Genomic DNA, 23,790 nt, shown 5'->3' on the forward strand with positions numbered 1-23,790 from the left:
AGGTGGGTCCTTGCTTGTCACGCATTGGCCGCTTCCCACATCGGAGGTGGGACTGGGGCCACAGAATGGGGTCCAAGAAAACGGCAGAGGCTGCTTTTCTGATGAGGCACACAGGAATGCCAGTCATCGAAATAAACTTCCACTTTATTTTACCAAATATAATTTATCAGTTAAGTCGACATTTGTCAATTCAGTTATAGCAACTATAAATAATTCTCTTAAGACACAGTTCTGTAATTTTTGAAGGATATGAAAGTAAACTAATTTTGTTTCTTCCAGTCAGGCCAAAAGTACATGCAATAGGTGCAACTGGGGGAAGAGATGAATCTTGACTGAAGTCAACTTCCCTCTCACGCCAGTCCTCCTCTGCTCACGACTGCCGAGTGGGTGTGCCTACCTTTCTGTTTTCTGGACAAAGAGGGATGATCCAGTCTCTAGACAACCTGATGCAACACCAGAAATCAGGACAGGGGAAGTGGCTGGGGAGCCTGGGGTCACAGTCTCGGGGTTTGGTGCCTATACAAGCCTGTGTTTTGAGGTGGAGTTAGGCCAGAGGGAAAAGCAGAAACAAGCCCAGATAGGTATTATTCTGCTCGACAGAACTCCAACTAGAAGACCCTCTACGATTCCTTCCAATTCTAAGGTTCTATAATTCCAGGTGATGTGGGAGGAACGAGGGTGCGAAGTTTCTGTAGGTCCAGGCACAGTTTAACCCTTTTCATGCACGGCGATCCTTAGGCTGCACAGGGGAAGTCTATGAGCTCCCGACAAACAGGCCAGTGAGCAGCCCAGTTGCTGAGCTGTTTGGGGCAGTGTGTGGGGAAGGGACTCCAGTTTCCTTCTAATCATGTACAGGCAACACCAAAGCAGCCAACTAATATCCAGCTTGCTCGTTCCAAACCCTCCTCTGAGTGTGTGGTGAGATGTATTGGGCGGGGGGGGCGGGGGGGGAGGGAGAGGTTATTTAGGACACGAAACTGCCGGAGCAATGGGGCCGGTAATCACTGCGGAGTCCGTGTCTAAAGAGGGAATGAGGCAGACCTTGCCTTGAAGTAGGCACAGATACCTACAGCGAGGGAACGTTTACTGCCAGACTGAAAGGGGCACATGGCCTCTGTAACCTAGGGAATGAGGTGAGGTTAGGGCTGTGATCCCCTTAGCACTGGCTAGTCAATGCCTGGCACTGTACCTAACGGTAGGCACCCCATGGCTGTTGCTCAATGGAGAATTATCGCAGGCCATGCTGCGGACAGGCTCATGGAGGCTGAGATTTGCTGAATGAGTGAATGGGTAACGAACGTCAGTGGACAGGCGCCCAGGGAAAGGCCGACTGACCTCTGGAGTGACAGATCGAGTGCTTCAGGAAGCAACAGAGGCCAAGACAAACCATGTGGATAAACAGTGGTGAAACACCCCAGACTGCACCGGTCTCATTTGCCACATTTCCTTGTCCTGTCCTCAAACTTGGAAGCCATCATCTGGCAAGCTGTGGGGAAAGGGAGTGCTGGGGACAATCAGAGAGGAGGCCCGAATGGACACTAGGGTCTCTAGACTCAGGGGGCCTTTGGAAACCTGCGGATGACATTGATCCATGCAGAGCCCAGGCCACCGCCCATTAGGCTGGAAAGCAATCAGGCAGTTGGGCAAGGCACATGTACGCAGACGGAACAGTCGGTTCACCTGACTGCGTGCAGGCTAGCCTGGAACAATGGGGCTGTGATTCCTAGGAGCTGAAGCGGCTTTCTCCTGCCCAGTGCTTTGAAGTTGGTCCATTTCTATAGAAGTACATATATGTGTGGGAGTGTTAATTATCCCTCATCCCTCTGTTCAACCAAACTGAAAACACCCCAGAGCCTCCTTACAAAGAGTTTCTCGTTAGGGCCAAGGCTGAGGTTGCTAAAGCTAATCCAAAGGTCCCCAGATGCCAGACAGAATGCCAAGGTCCCAATCTACCTCGCCAGGAGGCACCCACCATGGAATTGCACTTGGTGATTGTCTCAAAAGTCTACTTTTCCTGCTTATTTCAGTCCATCTGTCCTTCCTGAATTCTTGCTATCCAAACTTGGCTCAATGTATAAAAATTCCCATTGAAAATAATGAGAATTTGGTATCAAAGTGAAATCCCAGAAAGATGTGGGAGTGTAGTGTAGGGTGGGGTGGGGAGACAAAAGGGAAAAAAAAATCCAAATAGAAAGTGCAGAGGGGTGGGGAATGGGCTGAACGGCTAAGCTAGTCCCCAACATCTGTGTCTCTGTCCCCAATGAGCCAGAGGACATGGAAGCTGAGTGCTAGGAGCCCAGTGCCAAGCAGGTCCCCCAAAGCTGTCAAGTATGGGATGGAGAAGTTGTCCGGGTCCAGGCCCCGACCCCACATCCAGTGCACCATCCAGTCTGCGATGTATAGGAGAATCAGCACCTGGAGAGACAGAAGGGTTCTGCCTGTAACCACCCTCCACCTGCAGGGGGAGCCACAGGCCACATGACTGACCTGTTCAGTGTATCCCAAGGCTGGGCCAGTCACAACCTTTTTGCCAGGACAGCTCACACTAAGCCAGGGGCTTTCTAAACTAAATCCTGCCCTTACAGAAACTCTGTCCTTGCCTTTAATTCTAGATCAGACCATTCTCGAGTTACTACAATTCCTGCCATGCTGGCCTCTCCAGGAGCCTGGTAGGGGCTGGCAGTTAGAGCCAGTTTCTCGCACAAGCATCTTCCTCCGTCACCTGGGTAACAGCTGACTATCTACGCTGCTTTCTCTTCACCCTTGCTAACCTGTTGTGGCCTCAAACAATCTAAGTTTATTCTAATGTTCATCTTTTAAAAAGGTTTATGAACAAATCAGCTAAATATAAAGTCAGTAATAATGCATAGCAGTTCAAAACTTGTTTTGGATTATCTACTACTTTGGGTTTTCTGTACCTTTTGTACCTTCTCTAATTACAGACAGTTGAGAATAGCCAAGGCCAGAATACTGGGTCCAGAACCAGTAGCATCAGCTGCAGTGGGGGGTGTCACAACACCGGGATCAGCTGCAGTGGGGGGTGTCACAACACCGGGCCTTCTGAACAGGAGTTTGCGTCTTGGTCGGATTTACAAGCACTCTGCCACTGGAGCCGCACCTCATCTAGAGCGATAGTGCCTGGCGGAGGGGCCCCCACATGACCATGTCTGTATGAGAATGAGATTCTTTCTTTCCTTCTTTTTAAATTATTTATTTTTATATGCATTACTGTTTTGTCTGCATGTATACATGTCTGTATGAGGGTGCCAGGTCCCCCAGAACTGAAGATACAGACAGCTGGAAACCGCCATGTGGGTGCTGGGAACTGAACCCAGGCCCTCTGGAAGAGCATTCAGTGCTCTTAACCGCTGAGCCATCTCCATCTCTAGAGTTCTCCAGCTCTAGAGAACAAGACACTTTCTAATGGTTAGGCTCTGCCACGGCCAACTGGGAACATTTATTCTTGTACGTTGTAAAGACTATGGTATGCAAGCTCTGCCTTAGGGGACTCAGGTGCAGAAACCAGAGATTGCTATTCTAGGGTCTTTCACATCCGCCCCTGCGCTGTGCACAGCTCCCTTGGATTCCCGTGGCCCTGGCCCTGGCTTTGCAGTCCGGCCTCCCTGGAATGTCACAGCCCTTTTGACAGCTGCAGCGGAGTCCCACATTAAGAGTGTGACGAGATGCACTAGGATGGAAATGGCAGCAGCTGTCTTCACATCTAACCTCCTGAGTCGCACAAGGACACATGCCAGGACAGGTGCACAGGGACCTGGCAGAACTCTGCTTCGCCACAGATTTAGAGTAGGAAGCACAGCTAAAACTGACCTTAGGGCATTCATAGGGATGAAGGTCTGGCCTCGCACCTGGGTGAAGGGATGAACTGAGACAGCCAAAGCAAGCCCTTGGTATACCTATGCTCCTTTCCCGTCACTGGTGCACCTGATGACATTTGCAAGGAGCAAGGTGATTTGGGTAACTCCTGCTGGGAAACAGCATATGGCTCTTTCTGAGATTCCTAACACACAGCTTTCCTAAGGACTGAGTCGGGGGTTTGGAGAGATAACTGTTTACAAACAGGAGAATGGCTTAATCAAATCCAGCAATAACACAGGGAGAAAGTAGCACAGCAGTACGGAAGAGCAAGGCTGGGTGAGTCTTGAATCTGAATTTGTCTCTAAAGTGGTTTGGAAGCTTGTTCTAGCTGTGTAGTTGTGGAGTCCTTTATTTAAACGAAACCCGGAATGCACAACAGTCAAGTGGAGTTTTGTGGCTGGCCCAGCAGGATGCAGGTGGTGCAAGTCTCCCTGTCAGGCACCCTATAACCACCTGTCTGAAAACCCTGCCACTGGTCCATTCCTCTCTCTTTGAAAATGTATCACTGAGGCTGAGAAGGGACTCGACTAGGCTAAAGTCACACAGCCTGGCAGTAATTCTTCCAGAGCCACTGCCTATCCTCCTGAGTCCTGGCTAGTGGCGGTCCAGATACAGAGACCATACCTGGAGCAGTGCAGCTGTCATGTAGAAGATGATGAAGATGAGTGTGAGCGTGGTGTGCCCACCCTGCATACAGCTGATGGTGTAGAGGAACACCAGGTGCCCTGGGACCACGAGGAGGAAGAGGACCCGGGCTGAGCGTGAATTCACGTCTGGAAGAGGAAAGAGGAAGACAGGAAGGTCACAGGATGGTCAATGCCATGTTCTAGATCAGCACACAGTTGCGTCTCCGGTGTTTCAGGAGAAGACAATGTCTCCTCCGGGCCCGACTCTTCAGAATAGCAGGCACGGCCCAGCAGAAAAGAACCTTGAACCGGGGGCCCCAGGTGACTGTCTGTAGACCCCCTTCCTCGAAGACAGGAATGGACCCGGGAGGCTGAGATGCTGTGCTTACCAGGGCTGAAGAAGGTGGTGCACGGACTGGGGCAGCGGCGAGGAGTTGGCTCAGAGTTCTCCCCGGGCATGCCATTCATGTGGAGGAAAGTGGAGATGCGGCTGGCCTGCACAGCCACCAGGTTGCCCCCGACACCTGCAGAGAGACACATAGGACTCAGACGTGGAGTAGGAAGGACTGGGAGGAAACCACCTTGTTCTCTGTCTTTTATCTGCAGAGGCCCTGTCTTCTGCTTTCATTAGAGTCGATGCAGACATTGCCCTTGCCCATGTGCCAGGAGAACAAAACGTGACGGAAGAAGACAAATATTTCACCGCTTCTTAGGAATCCTCTAGGCTCTCGATTTTCCTTACGTGCAGGCGTGACGGTTCCACGTGCCCTGGAAGTGGCTCTGAGTGTGTTGGCAGGGAGATAGCCTGACTGTGTAGCACAGACACCTGCTTGCTCTGGAGCTGACCCAGGCACCCAGTGCTCACAGACTCAATAACCAACTTCCAGTGGGAAGTGTGACTTCTAATCTGATACTGTCCCAATAAACTGCCAGTTACTGTGACTTCTAATCTGATACTGTCCCAGTAAACTGCCAGCTACTGTTTGCCTCTAACGTCACACCCCACCCTAGCCTCTGCACTTCTCGGCTTTGCCCTGAGCCCCGAGCGGTGGACGGCTGCAGGCCTCACCCCAGTCTCCCACGCTGGATGCTTTTACTTCACTCATGCAGCGGGAGGCACCAGGTGAACAGTCAGAGGGGGCTAGTGGTTTTTCTTCCCTAGACCCTATCCAGCTTTATGGCAAGAGCTTACTCTTGCAAGGGGCATCCTGGAATTCTAACTGGACCCACAAGATGATTTCTGGGTCCCCTTGGCCCTTCATGCCTAGAGACGTCCATGTTGATAATTTCTGGGGGCCTCATGGTCCCATTGCTCATTTTACCCCGCCTCTGTCTTTAAGTTTTTTTCTTTCCGAGTTAGATTCTCTAGCCTGCTGGAACCCCGATTGACACAGAGGCTGTGTCCAGCTGTCCTCCAGCAACTGATGCTAAGGCCTCACCGTTAATCACAGGTGTGAAGACAGCCATTCCTGCAAAGTTGGGGTCCGAGACAGTCTTGTCCAAGATGAGGCCGCCCACACTAAAGAGACACAAAGACAAACGACCTGAAGACCGCTGCAAGGTTCTGCTCTAGTCTCTAGGATGAGAGCCATAGGACTATCTTTTTTTTTTTTTGAGTTATACATTTTTCTCTGCTCCCCTCTTTTCCTCCCCCTCCCTTTTCCCCTCTCCCGTGACCTTTATGCTCCCAATTTACTCAGGAGATCTTGTCTTTTTCTCCTTCTCATAGGTCTATCTAATGTTGGGGACAAGAGCAGCCAAGTGGCTTCCAGGAGTCTCTCCTTTCAGTCTTGGGTTTTCTTGCAGGCAGCAGTAGCTGCTCATAATCTCCTGACTTGGCATAGTGACGCCAGTACAAGGTGTGAGTGGAACCACCTTCCCGTGAGGACCACGGTCGCACGCCTGTTCAGCACTGATTCCTTCTATGGTAACGGCACTGGCTCCGGCTCTTTCACTCTGTCACTGTGGTCCAGGTAACGCTGCTGCAATTGTGGCTAATCTCCCCATCCAACCAGACAGCTGCATGTCCAAGACCGAATGACTGATTCAAGGACAGAACTGTGACCAACTGAACAGGAAGCAATGACATTCTATACTCGCTCTTTGTGCATCTGTTGGGGGAAAGCCTCTCTCCTCTTGCTGGAGCTGGGAGGAGCCAGAGGGTGGAAAGCTGGATTGCTGATCACCACAGGGAAGGCAGAGTGGTAGAGTCCCAGAGTCTCGATAGTACTGCCTATGCCCCTGGATACAGCTGCCTTTTGTAGTTCCCAAGGTCAGTACGTCCTGCTTTGGAACGAAGCCTAAGAGACGGTTCCTGTCACTTGCCATAGAAGGACACATGCCTGACACTACGGATGCATTTCCAGTATGTACTCCACTTTTCCTGCCCTGGGATTTCAGATGGGGTCTACGGTGAGGTGGGAGGGATACAGGGGGTACACTCGGGGCCCCAGCCTACCTGCTGATGGCCATGGCAATGATGACGGGCTCCCAGCCTGAATACAACACCTCCCGTGTGGCGGGGCTCCTTCGGGCCAGCATGACCCAGATAGGCAGCAGGGCCACGAAGAAGGCACACACGAGGGGGTAGATGTATCGCCAGTGCTCTAAGAGGGTGGAGAGCAGAGGGAGATAAGTACCAGGGCCCAGTCCTCAGCTCCCCCAGCTCAACCCTTCAACCGTAATTCTACCCCGGATGCCTGGAAGTGCATCACCCCATCTCATCACCACTGCGCACCGAGGAGGCAGCGAGGCCAGAGGAAGAAACGAAGGCAGAGAGCTCTCATTTTCTATCTGAGACAAGGCCTTGCTACGTAGCCCAAGCTGGCCTTAGTCTCATTCTCTTCCGGTTTTCATCTCCGAGTGGCTAGGACCATAGGTGTGCGCCATCATGACCAGCTCGGGCAGTAAAGTTAACAGAGGCAGACGCCAGACTGTGTGTGTCTTGGTCTGATCCCAGAAATCCCTCCCCTCCCCCTGCTTCGGTTTACAAGCAGATTTTAGTCTTCCATTCTTTTCTTTCCCCTTTCCACATCTCGTCCCTCCAAGAGAAACAAAACCCCTAGGATGAAGCAGGGATGAGTTCTGAACCTCTCCCTCCTGCTGCCTGCCTATGAACTGAGATGAGAGGACTCGGGGGTGTGACAAACTGTTAATGCAATTAACAGTACGGCAAAAATCTTCACGTGTTTGCAAAATGGTCCCTATCTCTTCCAATGCCACCACGGAGTCCGCCCAAGCCATTCTCAGTGGCCTCAGCCTTACTCAGTTCCAGGTAGAGTCCCCAGCTGATGCCTGAAAGGAGTGCCAAGGTGATGAGGTCGCCCAGGCTAGCAGCGATGGGCGTGGCCACGTTGTCTGGGTTGATCCCAATTTTTCGAGACCCAATGATAACTCCAATCATGATCATACCTAGTGAGAGGCAGGCCACATGGGGTGAGGAGAAAAAGAGGAGCCCCAATCAACAGAAGATAGCACCGAGATGCCGGGCAGAGTCAACACCCTGGGAGCAGCATCCTCACCCCTGTGCCTTCTTTCCTTTCTTACCCAGCACCAAGGAGGCAATGAAGGCTGTGGCCACGCTGCTGGCACACAACAGGAAGGCATGCGGGATACTAAAGTGGCCATCGGGGATCCAGCCAAAGACAACGGCGGCGATGGATGCCAGAAAGCCCACCACCGTGGCCTGCACCTGGGGAGAGACGTGGTCACGTGGAGAGCCTGGAGCAGAGTTCCTTGGTTGAGGTCACCCAGTGGACTCTTCCTAACTCTTAGCAAGCAGGCAGGACTGGACTCTACAGTCCTTGCAGGTTAGAAGGAAGCCTTTATTTTGTTTAAGTCCTGACCCTAGTACAGGGTAGTGCACTGTGCAAAAACTCAAGATACGCTACTGGCTGATTGGAGATAGGGTGAGAATCAACAGCCCAGAGATCTAAGGGGGAAGACATTAGATCTGTGTGGCCTCCGGGGAGATGGGACAACACTGGCAGAGGACACTCCAACACTCAGGAGTCTGATTCTACTGCAAAGACTGGTGCAGGCTCAAAAGCCCCAGAACCACCTAGAGCCTAGACATGTGACATGGAAGCTGCTGAGGTCCTCCCTATCTTGGCCATTTTCCTGAGTAACTAGTCACCTCCTAGCCTACTTTGCAGGATGCTGGAGAGCCACTTAGGAGCCTGCTGGGCTGACCTAAGCGTTTCAGGGATTCCTGACTAAGGGGATGTTTAGCCTATTGTCTCTGGTGCATGTTTTTTTACCTGGATGAGGGCCATATTCCCCGTGATCATCCGCCAGAGTTCCTTAGGTGTGTCCATTTGTCCAATATTGGCCTGGAAGAGGGAGGGTAAAGGGTTGGAGCTTTCTGCATGGGACCTGGGGTTCTATCTGTTATCTGCATGATGCTGCTGAAGCAGCTTGTTCTCTTAGGGAAGGCAAGGTCAGTTGTTGGTCCAGGCCTGAGGCTGCCAGTATTTGGATGGCACCAGCCAGAAGAAAGGAAGAGCAAGGGGTGCGTTAGGCTGGCTGCCCTCTACACTGTCTTCTCCAGAACTGGTCACAGATGGTTATGCCTGGTCTCCTGACTTCTAACCCTCTTGCCTCCCAGCCAAGGCCGTCTATTGGGCCTAGCCCACGAATGGCTGTGGCAGATAGGAAGGACTGTGGGAGATGGAGATGCCTATTCTCTTGCAGAAGAAGCTGCGATGGGGAAGGGGGATGGTTTGGAGGGCTGCGGGGAGGGCCTGGCTCTGCTCCTGCCCAGCTGCAGAGTAGGGCTGGAGATCAGAGGAGGCCCCCACCTGTGTGGCTGGAGGGACCAGCGTGATGCCTGCCTGTCAAAGCTGCACAAACAGTCACGAGGCAGGTTGCAAAGCAGGAGGTGGGGGCAGGCATCCAGGGATGGCTGGGACATCCAGAGTCCAAGCCTGGGAACCATTCTGGGCAGGGAGCCCCTGCCTGGGGACAGGACACCCAGTCTGGGATCTCCTTCCACGGCTTCCCTTCCCTTCCCAGGCCCGGGCAGTCATGTGGACACCTAGTAGTCTCTGTGTTACCCATGATCTTCTCCTTGCCCCTCTCCCCTGCTCCCCACAGCTAGGACACTCACTGCAGTGGACAGCCTCGACGCCAGGGTCATCTCCAAGTTCCCTTTGAGCCCCAGCAGTGCAGGCACCAGGATGAAGACCTCTGTCACCTTCTGGAAGACCTCCCAGTGCTATAAGATAAACACAGAGCCCAAGAACCTCAGTACCTCAAAGGAGCGGCATTGAAGCTGAACAGAGTGTGGGGTCAGGGGACAGGAGGGAGAAACAGGACCAGCAGGGGCGAGCACACAAGGCACCTGAGCTCCCTGCGAGAGGCCTGGGAGTACAATAAGCCCAAGAATTCCAGGAAGCACAGTCCAACTCCCCCCAGAACAGGAGAAACTCCTAGTCTGGTTGTTCCTCCTGTATGCTTTCGTGGGGACACACAGGGGAATCACCCCGAGTTGGCTTTGCCTCAGAACCCCTTGGGAATGTCCTTTCAAACAGCGCTCTGCAGCCCCCTTGCCTTCATCCAGTTTCTCTGTGGCCTCAGCCTTGGGAGGTGTTGTCTCAGCTGTGGAGAGCTGGGCTCCACAGGACTGGGGCTGGGGTGACTAGAACGTTTGTTTGGTTTCTGTTTCCAAGGGCTTTGGGACTTAGCCACAGTGACTACTTTCCTTAGCAAGCTCTGCATTTAGAGGGTGCTTCTCCTATCGTAGTCGGCAAGAGATTTTTTGACTCTGCTCTATGCTCCCATTATCCTAGCTAACAGAAGCACATATACCCCTGTTGGGAGAGACTGGGCCTCAGGAGACGTGGGTTCTAGTCCTAGGTCAGTTGGTCCTGGTTCTCCCACCGACTTCTTTGGCTGACATATGTTAATGTATTTTCTTATCTAGTCACCTCAACAAGCCAATGAAGAGCAATTTTTATTCCCATTTTGCACATGAGAAAACCAGAGGTTCAGAAAAGTACTAAGAGGCAGCTGGATCTCTATGAGTTTGAGGCCAGCCTGGTCTACAGAGCAAGTTCCATGACAGTCAGGGCTACACTGAGAAGCCCTGTCTCAAAAAAAACCAAAACCCAAAACCAAACCAAACCAACCAATCAAACAAACAAAAAACCAAAAAGAAAAAAAGGAAAGAAAGTTCTACCCCAGTTACTGTAGGAATCCAGGCTGGCGACTAAAAGTCCCCTTAGCTGTAATCAAAACTAAGGCTTTCCTAAAGAAGTCCAGGTTATACCTCCCTTCCTGGCCCTAAAGGGCTATGGGCTTTAAGAATGGAAAGTCTGCAGGTTTGTAAAGGGAGGAGGGCGAACAGCAGGTGGATGAATGAAGGCTGGTTTGGGTGTCTAGAGACAAGGTGTTGTAAGGGGCAGGAGCACAGAAACAGGCGCACAGACACCGGCAGACAGATACAGGTGCACAGGCACAAGCACACAGATACAGGTGCACAGGCACAGGAGCACAGATACCGACAGACAGATACAGGTGGACAGACACAGGCGGACAGATACAGGTGCACAGACACAGGCGCACAGATACAGGAGCACAGGCACAAGCACACAGATACAGGTGGACAGATACAGGCAGACAGATGCAGATGAGCAGACACAGGCGGACAGATACAGGTGCACAGGCACAAGCACACAGATACAGGTGGACAGATACAGACGCACAGATGCAGGCAGACAGATGCAGGTGGACAGACACAGGCGGACAGATACAGGTGCACAGGCACAAGCACACAGATACAGGCGGACAGACACAGGTGCACAGGCACAAGCACACAGATACAGGCGGACAGACACAGGCGCACAGACACAGGGAGGGTTCTCATGCTGTCTTCTCAGCATGCTTCCTCACAACGGCCAGCTGGGCCCTCAGGTTCCGAAGGCATCAAGTTCTTGCTCGCGCGTTCACTTCAGGGGCCGGACTAGAGCCCAGCAGGCAATCCCAGTCCCTCTACTCTAACGCTAAAGAGCAAGGCTGTAAATCAAAATCACAGTGAGATGTCACTGTATACCTGTTAGGACGGCTAAGAGGATAACACCACGGACTGTACCGACATGGAGATCAGAACACATCTGCATTATTGGTGGGAGTATAAAATATAGCTTCTATGAAAACAGCATGGCAGTTCCTCACACGGAAAATGAGTTGTATGTGGTGGATATGCTTGTATCCCCATCTCTGGGGAGGTACAGGCTTTGCTGAAAGCTCAAGGCCGGCTATCTACATAGCAAGATTCTGTCTTAAAAAATAAACAAGCATGGTGCATGTCCTTAATGTCAGCACTTGGGAGGCAGAGGCAGGTGGATCTCTAAGTTTGAGGGCAGCCTGGTCTATAGAGTAAGTTTTAGGACAGCCAGGGCTACCCAGAGAGAAATGCTGTCTCCAAACCAAACCAACCAAACAAGCTGGGGAGATGGCTGTCAGTCAGATACCTGTTGCACAGGCCCAAGTACCTGAGTGTGGATCCCTAGACGCACATAAAAAGCCAGGCAGTGTCGTGTATGTCCATAACCTCAGTACAAAGACTTGCGGGGCCTTGAGGATCACCAGCTTAGTCAACCAGTGAACTCCAGGTTCAATGAGAAATTCTACCAAAAAAAAAAAACCCAAAAAACCAAAAAAACGTGGAGGCAGTCTGGAGAGGTGTGACTAAGAGCACTGACTGTAATTGCAGAAGACTCAGGTTCCTCAGGTTCTAGTCCCAATAGCCACATGGTGGCTCACAACCGTCTACAACCCCCAAAATTTGACACCTTTTCTGGCCTTTCCAGGCACAAAGCATACACGTGATACAGACATAATGTAGGTAAAACACCCACACACACACACACACTACAAAAAAAACCCAAAACCAAAACCAAAACCAACCAAACAAACAAACAAACCAACAAACCCAACCACAAACAGGTGGAGAGCAGCAGAGAAAACGTCCCATGTTGACCACTGGTTTCCACGTATGCACACATACCCATATAACATGTACCTAATTCATATAATACACACACACACAGTAAACCAAAGAGTGATTGTGAGCTAGCAATCCTAGTACCTCCCCTGACTACTTTTACCCCCAAGTTCCAAGTGTTTATCCAGAATAACTGAAAGTGGGATCCTGAAGGAATACACTCCTGTTCAGGACAGTCCAGAGGTGGAAGCGATCTAAGTGTCCATCAGCAGCTGAGTGGGCCTAAGATACGGCAAACAATACCGAAGTATGACTCAGCCTTGAAAAGGAAATCCTGTCCCGTGCTACAGGAGGACTCTTGAGGACATTATAGCAACCAAACCAGCCACAACAAGGCAAATATTGTATGATTCCACCTATTCCACGCTGGAGTAGTCATCGAATTCATAGAAATAAAAAGAGAATTGTGGTTGCTAAGGACTGAGGGCCTGGAGAAGGGAATTATATGGATGCAGAGTATACGTTAGAGAAAAGGGAACTGAGAGCACTTTACACAAGTCAAGGTCAGAGTGTAGTTTCACGTTGTGTGACTTCCTGCAACATTAAAAACAAACAAACAAACAGGGGCTGGAGAGATGGCTCAGAGGTTAAGAGCACTGACTGCTCCTCCAGAGGTCCTGAGCTCAGTTTCCAGCAACCACATGGTGGCTCACAACCATCTTCAATGAGATCTGGTGCCCTCTTCTGGCACACAGACAAAACACACAGATAGAGCATTATACACATAATAAATAAAAATCTTAAAAACAAACAATCTAGATGGTATGTCTGTAATTCTAGCACTCAGAGGCTCAGGCAGGAGGATTGAGAGTTTGAAGACAGCTGAAAGGACAAAGACAAGAGTTTATCTCAGAAAACAAAACAAAGCTGGGCAGTGTGACATAAGCCTTTGATCCCAGCACCGCAGAGGCAGGCAGGTATCTTCAGAGCCAGCCTGGTCTAAAAAGTGAGTTCCAGGACAGCCTGGGCTGTTAACAGAGAAACCCTGTCTCGAAAAAAAAAACAAACCAAAACCAAAACCCAAGTTGCATGAGGCCATCAGAATGGACTGGGGAGAGGGAGCAGAGGCTAAAACACTGGGTGGCTCTGTAAGGCAAAGACCTTGACTTTTTGTTAGTGTCATGAGGTGTGTGTGCCGTGAGTAGGACCCAGAGAATAGTTCATTTCTTCAGGGCTAGAGCATTCCCCTGTCTGAGCTCCTGGGCCCAGGATCCTTTTTAGCTTCTCCTGAGGGACCTAGGCTCTCTGAAGACTCCTGTGGGGGAAAAGCACTCCCCTCACCCCCCCCACCCTCCCTCACTCCCCTCCACAGCAGTTCCCACCTTTCCACTCTTGCCTTTCAAATGCTAGGGAAGGTGAGTATCTTCTCCTGCCCAGGCAGCCCCTGGGAGGTGACTCATGAGTTCTGGGAGTGTTACTCTGGGACAAGGCTGGAACACCCACCCCTACGGATTCAGCTTCCTTTAGCTGAGGCCCAAACAGCCTTGCCCCTCTCAAACTGGATAAGCAGCTCCAGAGAAGGAAGAATTCTTCCCCTCCCCTGACAAGTGTGCTGACTGTGGGCTTTTGGAGCGCTCTCAGAACACAGCCCCACACCTTATCCTCACCCCAAATGCTTGCCTACCTGTGCCCAAGCTGCTAGCTCTCTGGAAGCTCAGCTCTCCAGACAGCGAGGGCGATGGGCATATGCCAGTAAGGGAGAAAAGTACCAGAAAGGAATACCCAAAGTATATGCAAGGGACATTTTCTGAACTGTCTGTAAGGAGTATAGCATGTCTTTATTTTATATATATATATAAAGGTGCGGCGGGGCCTGGTGGTGGCATATGCCTGCCTGTAAGTCTGCCATTCAGGATGATGAGGAAGGTTGTGAGTTTGAGTCTAGCCTGGGCTACACAACAACACGATCCTGAAGAAAAGAATGTATAAAGTTCAGTTAACCTGCCCCTAGCTGCCACCATGAGCACCCCTAATCTTCTCCTTCCAATACATGTGTGCTCTCTGCTTTTAACTACAGGGGGATCTAGAACTTGTGGGGGTTTTGGAAGGGATGAGATGGGACAGATGGGCAAGGAAAAGGACCAGGACCAGTAGAAGTTTTCACACTCACAGAATACAGCTTAGAACTCCCAAGACCTGACCTTTTGGGGGCTGGAGAGATGGCTCAGTGGTTAAGAGCATTGCCTGCTCTTCCAAATGTCCTGAGTTCAATTCCCGGCAACCACATGGTGGCTCACAACCATCTGTAAGGAGGTGCCTTCTTCTGACATTCAGAATATTGTATACACAATAAATAAATAAGTATTAAAAAAAAAAAAGACCTGACCTTTTGACCCAGCAAAGCCCTAAGCTGGCACTTGGGACAGAAGAGCCAATCCCTACATCTATTTTTCCTACCCACAAAACCCTCTTGAAAATGTACGCCTGTATGGATACATGGGAAGCAGAGCCAGCCAGAAAGCACGGCAGTCCTGAGGTCAGGGGCTGAGGACGGAGTGGTGTCGATGAGGGTGGCTTTTCTTACTTGCGCGGCCTAATTCAGGCTCATCCTGTTCACCCTGACTTGGAGCACCTGCCCCTGAAGCCAAACCAGTCAGCTAAGCTGTCAGTCAAGTTACCACCCACACCTCCCTGCATCAATGGGGAAGGAACACGGTCCAGCAAGCTGCTTGGCTTGAAGGTTAGAGAGGAACACTTATGGATTTTTAGTTGCTCCTCAGAATCCGAGCCCCTCTTCTCTTTGTTCTCTTCGACCCCTGATATGCGATGAGACAGCAGCCCCCACACTCAAAGCTCACCCTGACCCAGAACAGTGGCCAAGCCTCACAGCTCACAGGCCTTGCTGTGACTCCTTGCTAGGCCATCCAACCTGCTCCTCCACCTGCAAACTCATCCGGTAGAGCCTCCTGCTCTGGAAACACACCAGCAAGAAGCAAAGGCAGGAAGAAAAGGAACGAAGGCATTCAATGGGCCCAAACTCTGATTCTAGGGCCAGGCACCATTTCAGGTCAGGCTGGACCATCGCTTCCATCTGCTAGAGCCTTTTCCCGGGCATTCAAGCAGAGGGCCTCAGGGCACTGCCTGAACGGACAGAGCTGTACACAGCACACAGTGTGACAAAAGGAAATGGCCCTGAGAGCACACGGGAGGCAGAGATGGGCAGAGCAGAGGTGATCAAGGGAAACAGGATCTGAGCGTCCTGCCCAGGGGCTCCAGTCGCCTCCCACACCTCTTCTCCAAGGCCAAGCTGCCTTGCACTTCCATCTCCGAAGATACTAGAGAAGGGGCCTACTTTCTGTGGGTACTCAGCAAGTAAAGACTGCGTTAAAATGAGAGGGAATCCCCCTCTTCTATCTAGTTGAGAGGTCTAACGGAGATCACGCACCGCCTCCTGCCACCCATTCCTCACCAAGGCTGAAGACACTGGACGTGATGCCCTGCAGGAGCCCAGGACAGAGCTGGGGGAGAGTCACAAAGCACGGGCAGCTTGAGGCTTCCATGCAGTCTTTTTCTGAAGCCAACACTGGGCTTGGTCCTACTTCCCTTGCAGATACCGGCTGCAGTGGGCAAGTCACAACAGACTACAGTCTCCTTCTCCTTTTATATTCTGGAGAAAAACCTAGGCTCCTTATTTCACTGTGGAGGCTACACGGAGTGAAGCAAGGGGTCCGACAAGAGATAGGAGCGGGTCTTCTAGGAAAAGCCCAGTCTTGGTTGCAGTGGAACCTTGGGCCAGGGAGGTATCTGTACTGAGGTGCTCTGAACAACAGGGACCTTGAACAACCACCAGAGGGCCCCATCTTGGGCCCTTCTAGACTGTCTCACAGCAGGTTATTTTATTCTGTGAGGGGAGAACACAGGTGTGACTCCTGTATCCAAGAGCATCTGTCACCCCGTCACTACCCTGGATGTAGAGTGGCTCCCTGTCCTGTCCTCCCATTCACCAGCTCCAGACATCTTGCTGTGCTCATCTGTGGGCCCTGCTTTAGCCCTGCTGTGGTGGGACTGGAGGGGGAGGGGCCCAGGAACAAGCTAGTCTTTGCCATCGACAACAACTGAACCCTAGCTTTTATATGAGCCAAGATGTCACACCCAGGGAGATGTCAGCCCTCTGTGGGCATGCTGGGGGGTTTCCAGGTTCCCCTACTACCTAAGTCTCTCAATGTCTCAGGTCCATGGGCATAAAGTGAGACATCAGAGGACTATTCCTTTTCTGGAACCTTGACATGTGGGAGGGCAGGGACTGATCCTCCCGGCCCTTTGGCTCTGGTTCACTTTAAAAGCCAATACCAACTGTCCTGGTTCTCAGTCTGCCCTGCTCTTCAAGATAAGACAAAAGCAGCAGGCGCCTCACAGTCTTAAGCCAGGTTGCAAATTCCAGCCATAACGAAGGTTGCTGACATAGGCTCTGGGGGAGACGAGCAAGCAGCGTATCTATGGCTCAGTTTCCCATCCAGAGAACTGAGATCGATGCCTTTTGCCTGCTTTTTAGGCTTACAGAAAAGCCCCCCTAACACCCCATCTCACTATCATCATCATTATCCAGAAACTAAGTGTCTCCTTGTTCACCCCAGGATGCCGGTTCTGTAGCCCCCTGGTTTTCGCCTTGCGGTGCTGGGGATGGAACCGGGGGCTTTGTGCACGCTGGGCAAGCACTGTACCACTGAACTACACTGACAGCCCTGCAGCTCTTTAGGGGACTAATCTAGAACTCACAGAGTGGTAAGAATGAGAATGAGGGCCTCAGAAAGGAGAGGTGAGGCAGACTCCAAAACCAGTCTCATGTCTTTCCTCCTTCTTCCTCCTCTTGCTCTGGGTCCCAGGAAGAAAAGCGACCAGCAGGGGAGGATTGGCCTCCTAACCTCCGTATAGGAACAGTTCTCACAATAACAGGTCTGAGGAGAGGGGAGGCAGCCAGCACCAGGCACTCTCGCCAGCTACAAATATCTGGCTCATTCGCTTCCAAAGCTGGAAGGTTCTCCTCGAAGACTCAGGGTCTACAGGCACATTTTAGACAGCACCTACAACCAATCTCCTTCAGCCCCCTGAGACGGGCCTGGGGACCCCTACAGCAGCCTCTGGGTGCACGGTGTGCAGCAGGAGCTGGGTGCATGGGGACGGCATAGTGAGGGAAGCCTGGATGGGGGAGGAGTGGTCCCCATGGACACGGGCCTAAACACCTGCCTCTGTACTTGGATAGAGCCAGTATCTAGCAGCCACCAGCCATATCCTGACTAACTCAGCCGAACTCAGCACTGGGTAGAAAGCATAGTATGCCTCCCTGAGCTTCAAAAACTTTTACTTAGAAACAAGACTTTCTCTCTCCAACCTGGAGGCTCACTGGTAAGCCCTGACTCACAACACACTCAATACAGAGGGCCCCTGCCATGGTTCTCAGCACCCAGGTCCTACCAACTCTTACTGTTCCTTCTACCCTGTATCCCGTGTGTCAGACAAGGAGAGATGGTTCTGCCCAGGTCTGGTTCCGTTTCGTTCCCATCCCCAGCACTTCAGCCTCTTCAGATCTCGTGTCACATTCCCAAACCATCCTCACTCACCAAGGAGACCATGCCAAGGATGCACGAAGATAAGCAATACAAAATGCCTTAAGAGCTTTCCCACTGGATCAGAGACTCTCCTGACAGCTGAGTAAATTCCTGCCCAGCAGGGGAAGGGAAGAGAAGGCTTGAAAAGGCGCTTTCTATCACGAGTATCCTTGAAACCGCCAATAAGGGGACGGGAAGAGAAGGCTTGAAAAGTAAGAGAAAGCAGACATAAAGGGAGAGCCATCTCAACAGCTCTGTGGGCATCATGGCAAGCAACAGCACTGCCCCTCTCTCCTCCTTTCAGCCTGAGAACTGGAGTTTCATCTGTTACTGTTAGGCAATACTGCCCTGACCCCCTCCCTGGGGCTACTTGGCTTCTCTGTAGAAAGTAACAGAACCAGCGATGAAGCCAAGGGTGTGATCCAAAGGGAAGCAGTATAGGATTCTAGGAAGCAGCAGCTGCTTTTGACACAGAGATGAAGAGGAAGTTCCAAGAGTCAGGTTCCCAGAAGGCCGAGGAAGCGAGGGCTCGCACGAGCAGAATCTATCCTCCTCGGGTCTTACCTGCACAATGTCCAGCACCATGCCAGCGGCCACAGTCCCAAACCCCGCCAGGAGGAAGGGGAACAGCACTTGCAGGCCAATGGAGAAGGAGGTCTCCTTGAGCGGGGAGGGTGGCGCGGGCCCCCGGTCGGTGCTGACGTCGTCACTTTCGTTGCTCTGGCTCCCATTCTCCAGCAGCGCGTCCTCCTCCCGAACTCCCTTGGCGTTAGCTCGAGACTCAATCACCACCACCTCCACCCCAGCCCCATCGGGCCCCAGGAACTCTGAGGTCCCAGCCAAGGGCTCTCGCCCAGGGCCATCTGAAGAGCAGGGTGAGGGAGTAGGGCCAGTACCATTCGGCTGGTGGATGTCCTTTGGCTCTGGCTTAGAGGACATGACAGGCAGGGAGGAGAGGAGGGGAGAATTATTTATTTTTCTTTCTCGCTCCGACTCTAACTTGGGAAAGAAGTTAGTCTTGGGTTGAACCCAGGCTTGAGTGCCGCAGGACTTCTTCCCACGGCTCTCCACTCCTGCCTGGCACTGTAAAAACTGATCGACCAGAAGGCAGCCCCATCAAGCAACGCAGCCCGGGGCTGGAAGGAAACAAACTCTTCACTCCAGACACAGCAGCTGCTACTAAGGGGTGCGTGTGGGTGCCTACCCTCAACTCTGCACTATGTTGGGGAGGGAATCTTTGGTTCTCAATGGCCAGCTCCTCAGAGCAGGGGCATGCAGAAGAGAAGGGCTCAACCTGAGTCTGGAGTGCCTGATACTGCAACCCTCTCTTGTGAACGCTGAATGAGTTCCGATTGTTCAGAACACAGCCTCAATCTGGGGCTGAGGCTTCTTCCCACTCCTGCTGGGTGCCTTCAGCTTCTTGCAGCACCTTGGGCTCGGCTGGTCCCAGGACAGTGTCTGCTGTCTTTCTCCTCTCTCCCAGAAGGCTCCTCCCTTCTTGAGAAGATCTTGTACTTTCTCAGTTGCCTGGTCCTTAAAGTCACAAGAATTTGTGTGGAACACCTTATGTGGGAGGAAGGGAAAGAGAGAGAGAGAAAGAGAGAGAGAGAGAGAGAGAGAGAGGAGAGCATGTCAGTACACAGCAAAAACCAGTTCTTACTAGGACAAGATGTAGTCTGTTACAGAGGTGGCTATTTTCTCCTTTTTCCCCCCCACTAAAATTACGCTGTCCTGCCCGCTTCACGTGGAGGCCCAATAGGTTCTCGTCCCAACAATCCCCCGCCAGACAGCAAACCATGACTCCACAGGAAGATGCTGTGTAGGAGACTTTGGCATTGCCTTCTGAGCCACCTGGGGTGGGTAGAGATGTTCTCAGGGGTTGTCTTCCCAAATCTTGATCAGAACTCAGTGTTCAGTGTAGCTAACTTACTTACCTTAGCGGTAAGTGACAACTCCCCTACCCCAGTCACTATTCTGTGAATGACTTATCACAAGACAGCAGCGGCAAGGCAGGGCAAGCAAACAGGGAGACTGATTGGCCAGAGAAGCATCCCCAAACCTCTAATTGCCCTGGCCCCCAAGAGGGAAAATGCCAGCAGGACTCACCAGGCAGCGGGGCAGGGCAAGCCTGCCAGACCAAGGCCAAGAGCCAGAGGCCTACTTACTACCTACTCCTGCCCTTGAGAGTCAACAGCATTACAGAGACCTCAGAGGCTGGCCTTGGTCTGGGCTCTTGTCTGTATTTTTCTCTCTCCCTCTATGCTTGGCCGAGTGAGCTTGTCAGCTAGGACAGGGCAGTTAACTTGGTTGAAGAGACAGGGGGTAATAAAACTATCGGTTATTACCTGCATGTTTTGGTTACCTAGGCTCCCCCAGTTCCCGAGAGTTACTAACAGCTGGACAGAGTGCAATTCTTAAAAACAAAAGTATCAGTAAAAGGTGGAGAAGGAGGAAAGAAAAACAAAGGAAGGCAAATCCAAGTGTCACAAGCTAACTAACAAGCATTCACTCCCAAATCATGTGTCTGTCTTCCCTGCTCCACTTTTCTTAAAGGAATCCCCAGGCCTTGATTCCAACTTGTTGCATTTCACCAGCATGGCTCTCAAAAGAAAAAAAATTCCAGAGGGTTTTGCAGGTATGATGAACAGGCTGTTAGTATTCCAAACGCTCGCGATTAGTCAACTCCGGTTTGGTTAAGGCTGACTCAACTCCAGGGCCCAAGTTATGAGTCCTCCATCTACTCGGTCGCCAGCCAAGCCACCTTAACACAGCACCGTTGTTTTCAAAGATCCTCACTGTGAGTCCACAGCGCCCATGCCAGAAAAGTTTCTGAGTTCGTTCGTTAAAACCTGACACCACTACCCCTCCCATCTCGCTGGCAGGCCACTTTGACCCGAAAGGGGGCTAGCAAGGAGGCATGCCAGTCCCTCAACTACATCACCAGTAAGGCCACTACCGATGGGCCCGAAGCCCTAGGACGCCCCATCTCCTTCCCAGGCGGGGATGGACAAAAAGACCTGTTTGGGCATCCCCAACTACAGGGGTGGGAAGGAAGAGTAACTGGCCGGCTTCCGCCGCCTCCCAGCAACTCAGACTCTGCAAAGGCGCTGCGTGCTAGAGTCCCCGCTCTCCCCCCACCTAACCCCAGACCCAACAACACTGACCTCAGCCTCGATGGGGATGAAGGGCGCCTGGAGAGTGGCAGCAGGGGCCCGTGGTATCGGGGGGTGCAGGGTACCCCCTCTTCTCATCACTCCTCCCCCTCAGCCGTCCTCCTCGAGCCCCAGCGTGTGCCCCGCTACACTCCCAGCTAAGGCGAGCGTCCAACCGCGACACCCGGCTCGCTACATTTCGCTTCTGCCTTGCTGCGAGGCCGCCGCTCCGATTCCACGATGGGGAAGTGGCCTGGAGTGCAGGATATTCCGCCTCGGGCCGGCGAGGACCGGACGGGGCCTGGGGTGCCGAGCTCGCTCACCCCCAATCGCCTCTTGCCCACGGACTTGGACAAGAGTGGTTGGCTGTCGGTGGCAAACGTGATCTGGGGCAGAGCGGGTGGCACCCCCCTCCTCCATCAAAAAATAGATTCAGGATAGACAACTGCATCAGCCAATCAGGGCAGGAAGAGGGGCGGGCCCCGCCCAGGCCCCGCCCATTTCCCGCGCTCCGTGAGCGGGGGCGGGGGGAAAAACGCAGCAGAGCTACGGGAACTCAGGGTGGCGTGGGCTCACGGTGCTCGGGCGCGCGGGCCGGTGGTGCGCGCCTGAGTTCTCGTGGCCTCGCAAGGCGAACGCGCCTGTACACAGGTACCCCTGCATCTTGACTGTCTCTCGTGAGCCTCTGGCCTTCCGGAAGACCCGAAAACCATCCCCGTTGGCCGGCCAGCTGGCGATCGCCCGTGCCCGGCAGCCATCGCGTGTTCCTTCCCCGCGCCCAGTCCCTACCTTCTTCTTGGGCACAGTTCCTTTTCCTCAGACTCGTCATCTCTCCCTCCAGGTTCTGGGTTCCTCTCTGGGCGTCTGGCCGAACCCTAAACGAATCTGCTTTAATAAAGTTTCAGCCTTCAAAGGGGGTGGGGATGGGCAGGCTGGAGGGAAAAATTTGTTAGACTCACGGCTGGGGCCACACACACCACCCGAGGTAAGGGTGGAGGGAAGCAGGTTTGCTTTGACCAATTCGTGGCCCCATGGGAGAGATGGCTCCATCCCGGGCGAAATGAAGTCCAATTTTCCCTGACGCACCTTGTGGGATCAAAGAGGAAGGAAGGAGAGTGTTTTCACCCTCGCCTTTTTTGCCACTTCCTCCCTGGGGTGTCTCCACCTCATCAACCCCAAATCAGTATTAGTTTTCTTTGGGATGTTTTTGTGCAGGGGATGTGACCTCGCCATAAAGGAACTCCCACTGACAGGCTTTCCCCTCTTGTAGGTGGAATCTGTGACCAGTGGTTCCTACCTGCCCCCTTCCCCTCTAGAAAGGAGCTTGGGGGTTATTGAACATACCTTTGAGTGAGGATAGGAGCAGAGATTATCTTGCTGGCAACCAGGCTTTTGGCACACATGCTCTACAGCAACCTAAGCAGGCATTTCTTAAGATGATGATGACATAGGTATCCACAAATCCTGTCCCCACCTGCCAAACTGCATCCCTGCCTCAGCTCAGCTGCTGGGATGTCAGAGCCCTACATTTTTTTAAGCACCCAGCAAAGCAAATGTCACTGTAGTCGAACCCCAATTTTTTCTTAAAAGCTGAGCCTGTGTTTGGATACAGAAGTTATTCCTTAACTGGGCAATACTAGGTCTCCTCACAAAGGATCAGCCTTGGGAATAGTGAGTATAGATTGGGAGGGAAATTAAGACTGGTTGATGTGCCTGCCCAGCCTGGTGGTGAGTGTTGGTAATCATAGCCCTTGGGAGGCAGAGGCAGGAGAATCTCTACAAAAAAAGGTGGGGTGGGGGGCATTGTAGTCTACAAAGAGAGTGCCAGGATAGTCAGGGCTATGTAGTTGAGATTCTGTCTCAAGAAGACTAAAAATTTAGTCACAGTGGTGGCGCACGCCTTTAATCCCAGCACTCAGGAGACAGAGGCAGGTGGATCTCTGTGAGTTTGAGGCCAGTCTGGTCTACAAGAACTAGTTCCAGGATAGGCTCCAAAGCTACAGTGAAACCCTGTCTCGAAACCCCCCCCCCCAAAAAAAAGTAAAAGCCTTTACCCAATGACAAACAACTTACAAACACAATCTCTCTCTCTCTCTCTCTCTCTCTCTCTCTCTCTCTCTCTCTCTCTCTCTCTCTCTCTCTAAATCCCCTCACTTTTTATCTGCTTGAAAAGTCTCTCATTTCAGTTGGAGTAAACCAAACATATGGGCAAGCACATAAAACCTGTTGTATAGAACAAGTTGAGACACAGTGAACAGGCTCATGTAGCCACCACTGAGAGGAAGAATTCAGTCATCACGGCCACCCCAGAATCCCCCTCGGTCACTGCCTCACCCGTCTCTCCCCTAAGATAGCTTCAGTCTCGCACCATTAGCTTTGTCCTCCAGCTTTTGGACTTTATGCAATGGAACCACTCAGGAGAGATGAGTGGTGTCTGTGCCTGGTTCCTCTCACTCCTGCAGCCCCACGATAGCATCAGGGAATTCACCTTTATTGCCGTGTAATGCCACTAAGCAAGCATACGCGATTTGCATCTCTTGATGGACATTTAAGTTGTTTCCAGGTGTGATTATTACATAAGTTTA

General features: G+C 52.0%; 1 protein-coding gene across 2 annotated transcripts; it reads right to left on the minus strand.

The window, feature by feature from the left end:
* Positions 1-126: 126 nt before the first annotated feature.
* Positions 127-22,058, minus strand: Slc41a1 (solute carrier family 41 member 1). 2 transcript variants are annotated; one of them, XM_048430695.3, is made up of 11 exons: positions 21,995-22,058; positions 18,618-19,616; positions 9,610-9,717; positions 8,762-8,833; positions 8,049-8,193; positions 7,767-7,913; positions 6,961-7,108; positions 5,942-6,021; positions 4,892-5,026; positions 4,501-4,649; positions 127-2,415 (listed from the first exon to the last, which is right to left on the minus strand). In XM_048430695.3, exons 2-11 carry the CDS (start codon positions 18,990-18,992, stop codon positions 2,230-2,232), a joined length of 1,545 nt encoding a protein of 514 aa, XP_048286652.1. In that variant the 5' UTR covers positions 18,993-19,616; positions 21,995-22,058; the 3' UTR covers positions 127-2,229. The 2 variants fall into 2 exon arrangements, with proteins under 2 accessions (XP_048286652.1, XP_048286651.1); XM_048430694.3 differs by lacking the exon at positions 21,995-22,058 and adding an exon at positions 21,218-21,618.
* Between the last annotated feature and the right edge of the window lie 1,732 nt (positions 22,059-23,790).

This window comes from Myodes glareolus, chromosome 5 (genome assembly GCF_982192425.1).
Source record: "Myodes glareolus chromosome 5, mMyoGla1.1, whole genome shotgun sequence".
NCBI classification, from domain to species: domain Eukaryota; kingdom Metazoa; phylum Chordata; class Mammalia; order Rodentia; family Cricetidae; genus Myodes; species Myodes glareolus.

What these genes read in the sequence shown, in the direction of transcription:
- Slc41a1 (XM_048430695.3), bottom strand. Translation starts at nt 18,992, where the DNA reads ATGTCCTCTAAGCCAGAGCCAAAGGACATCCACCAGCCGAATGGTACT. An exon ending in GGGACTCTACCTGGAACTGA is followed by an intron (nt 7,109 to 7,766) that starts GTAAGGCTGAGG and finishes CCACCCTCTTAG; the next exon opens with AGCACTGGCGATACATCTAC. An exon ending in CACCACCTTCTTCAGCCCTG is followed by an intron (nt 4,650 to 4,891) that starts GTAAGCACAGCA and finishes TTCCTCTTCCAG; the next exon opens with ACGTGAATTCACGCTCAGCC.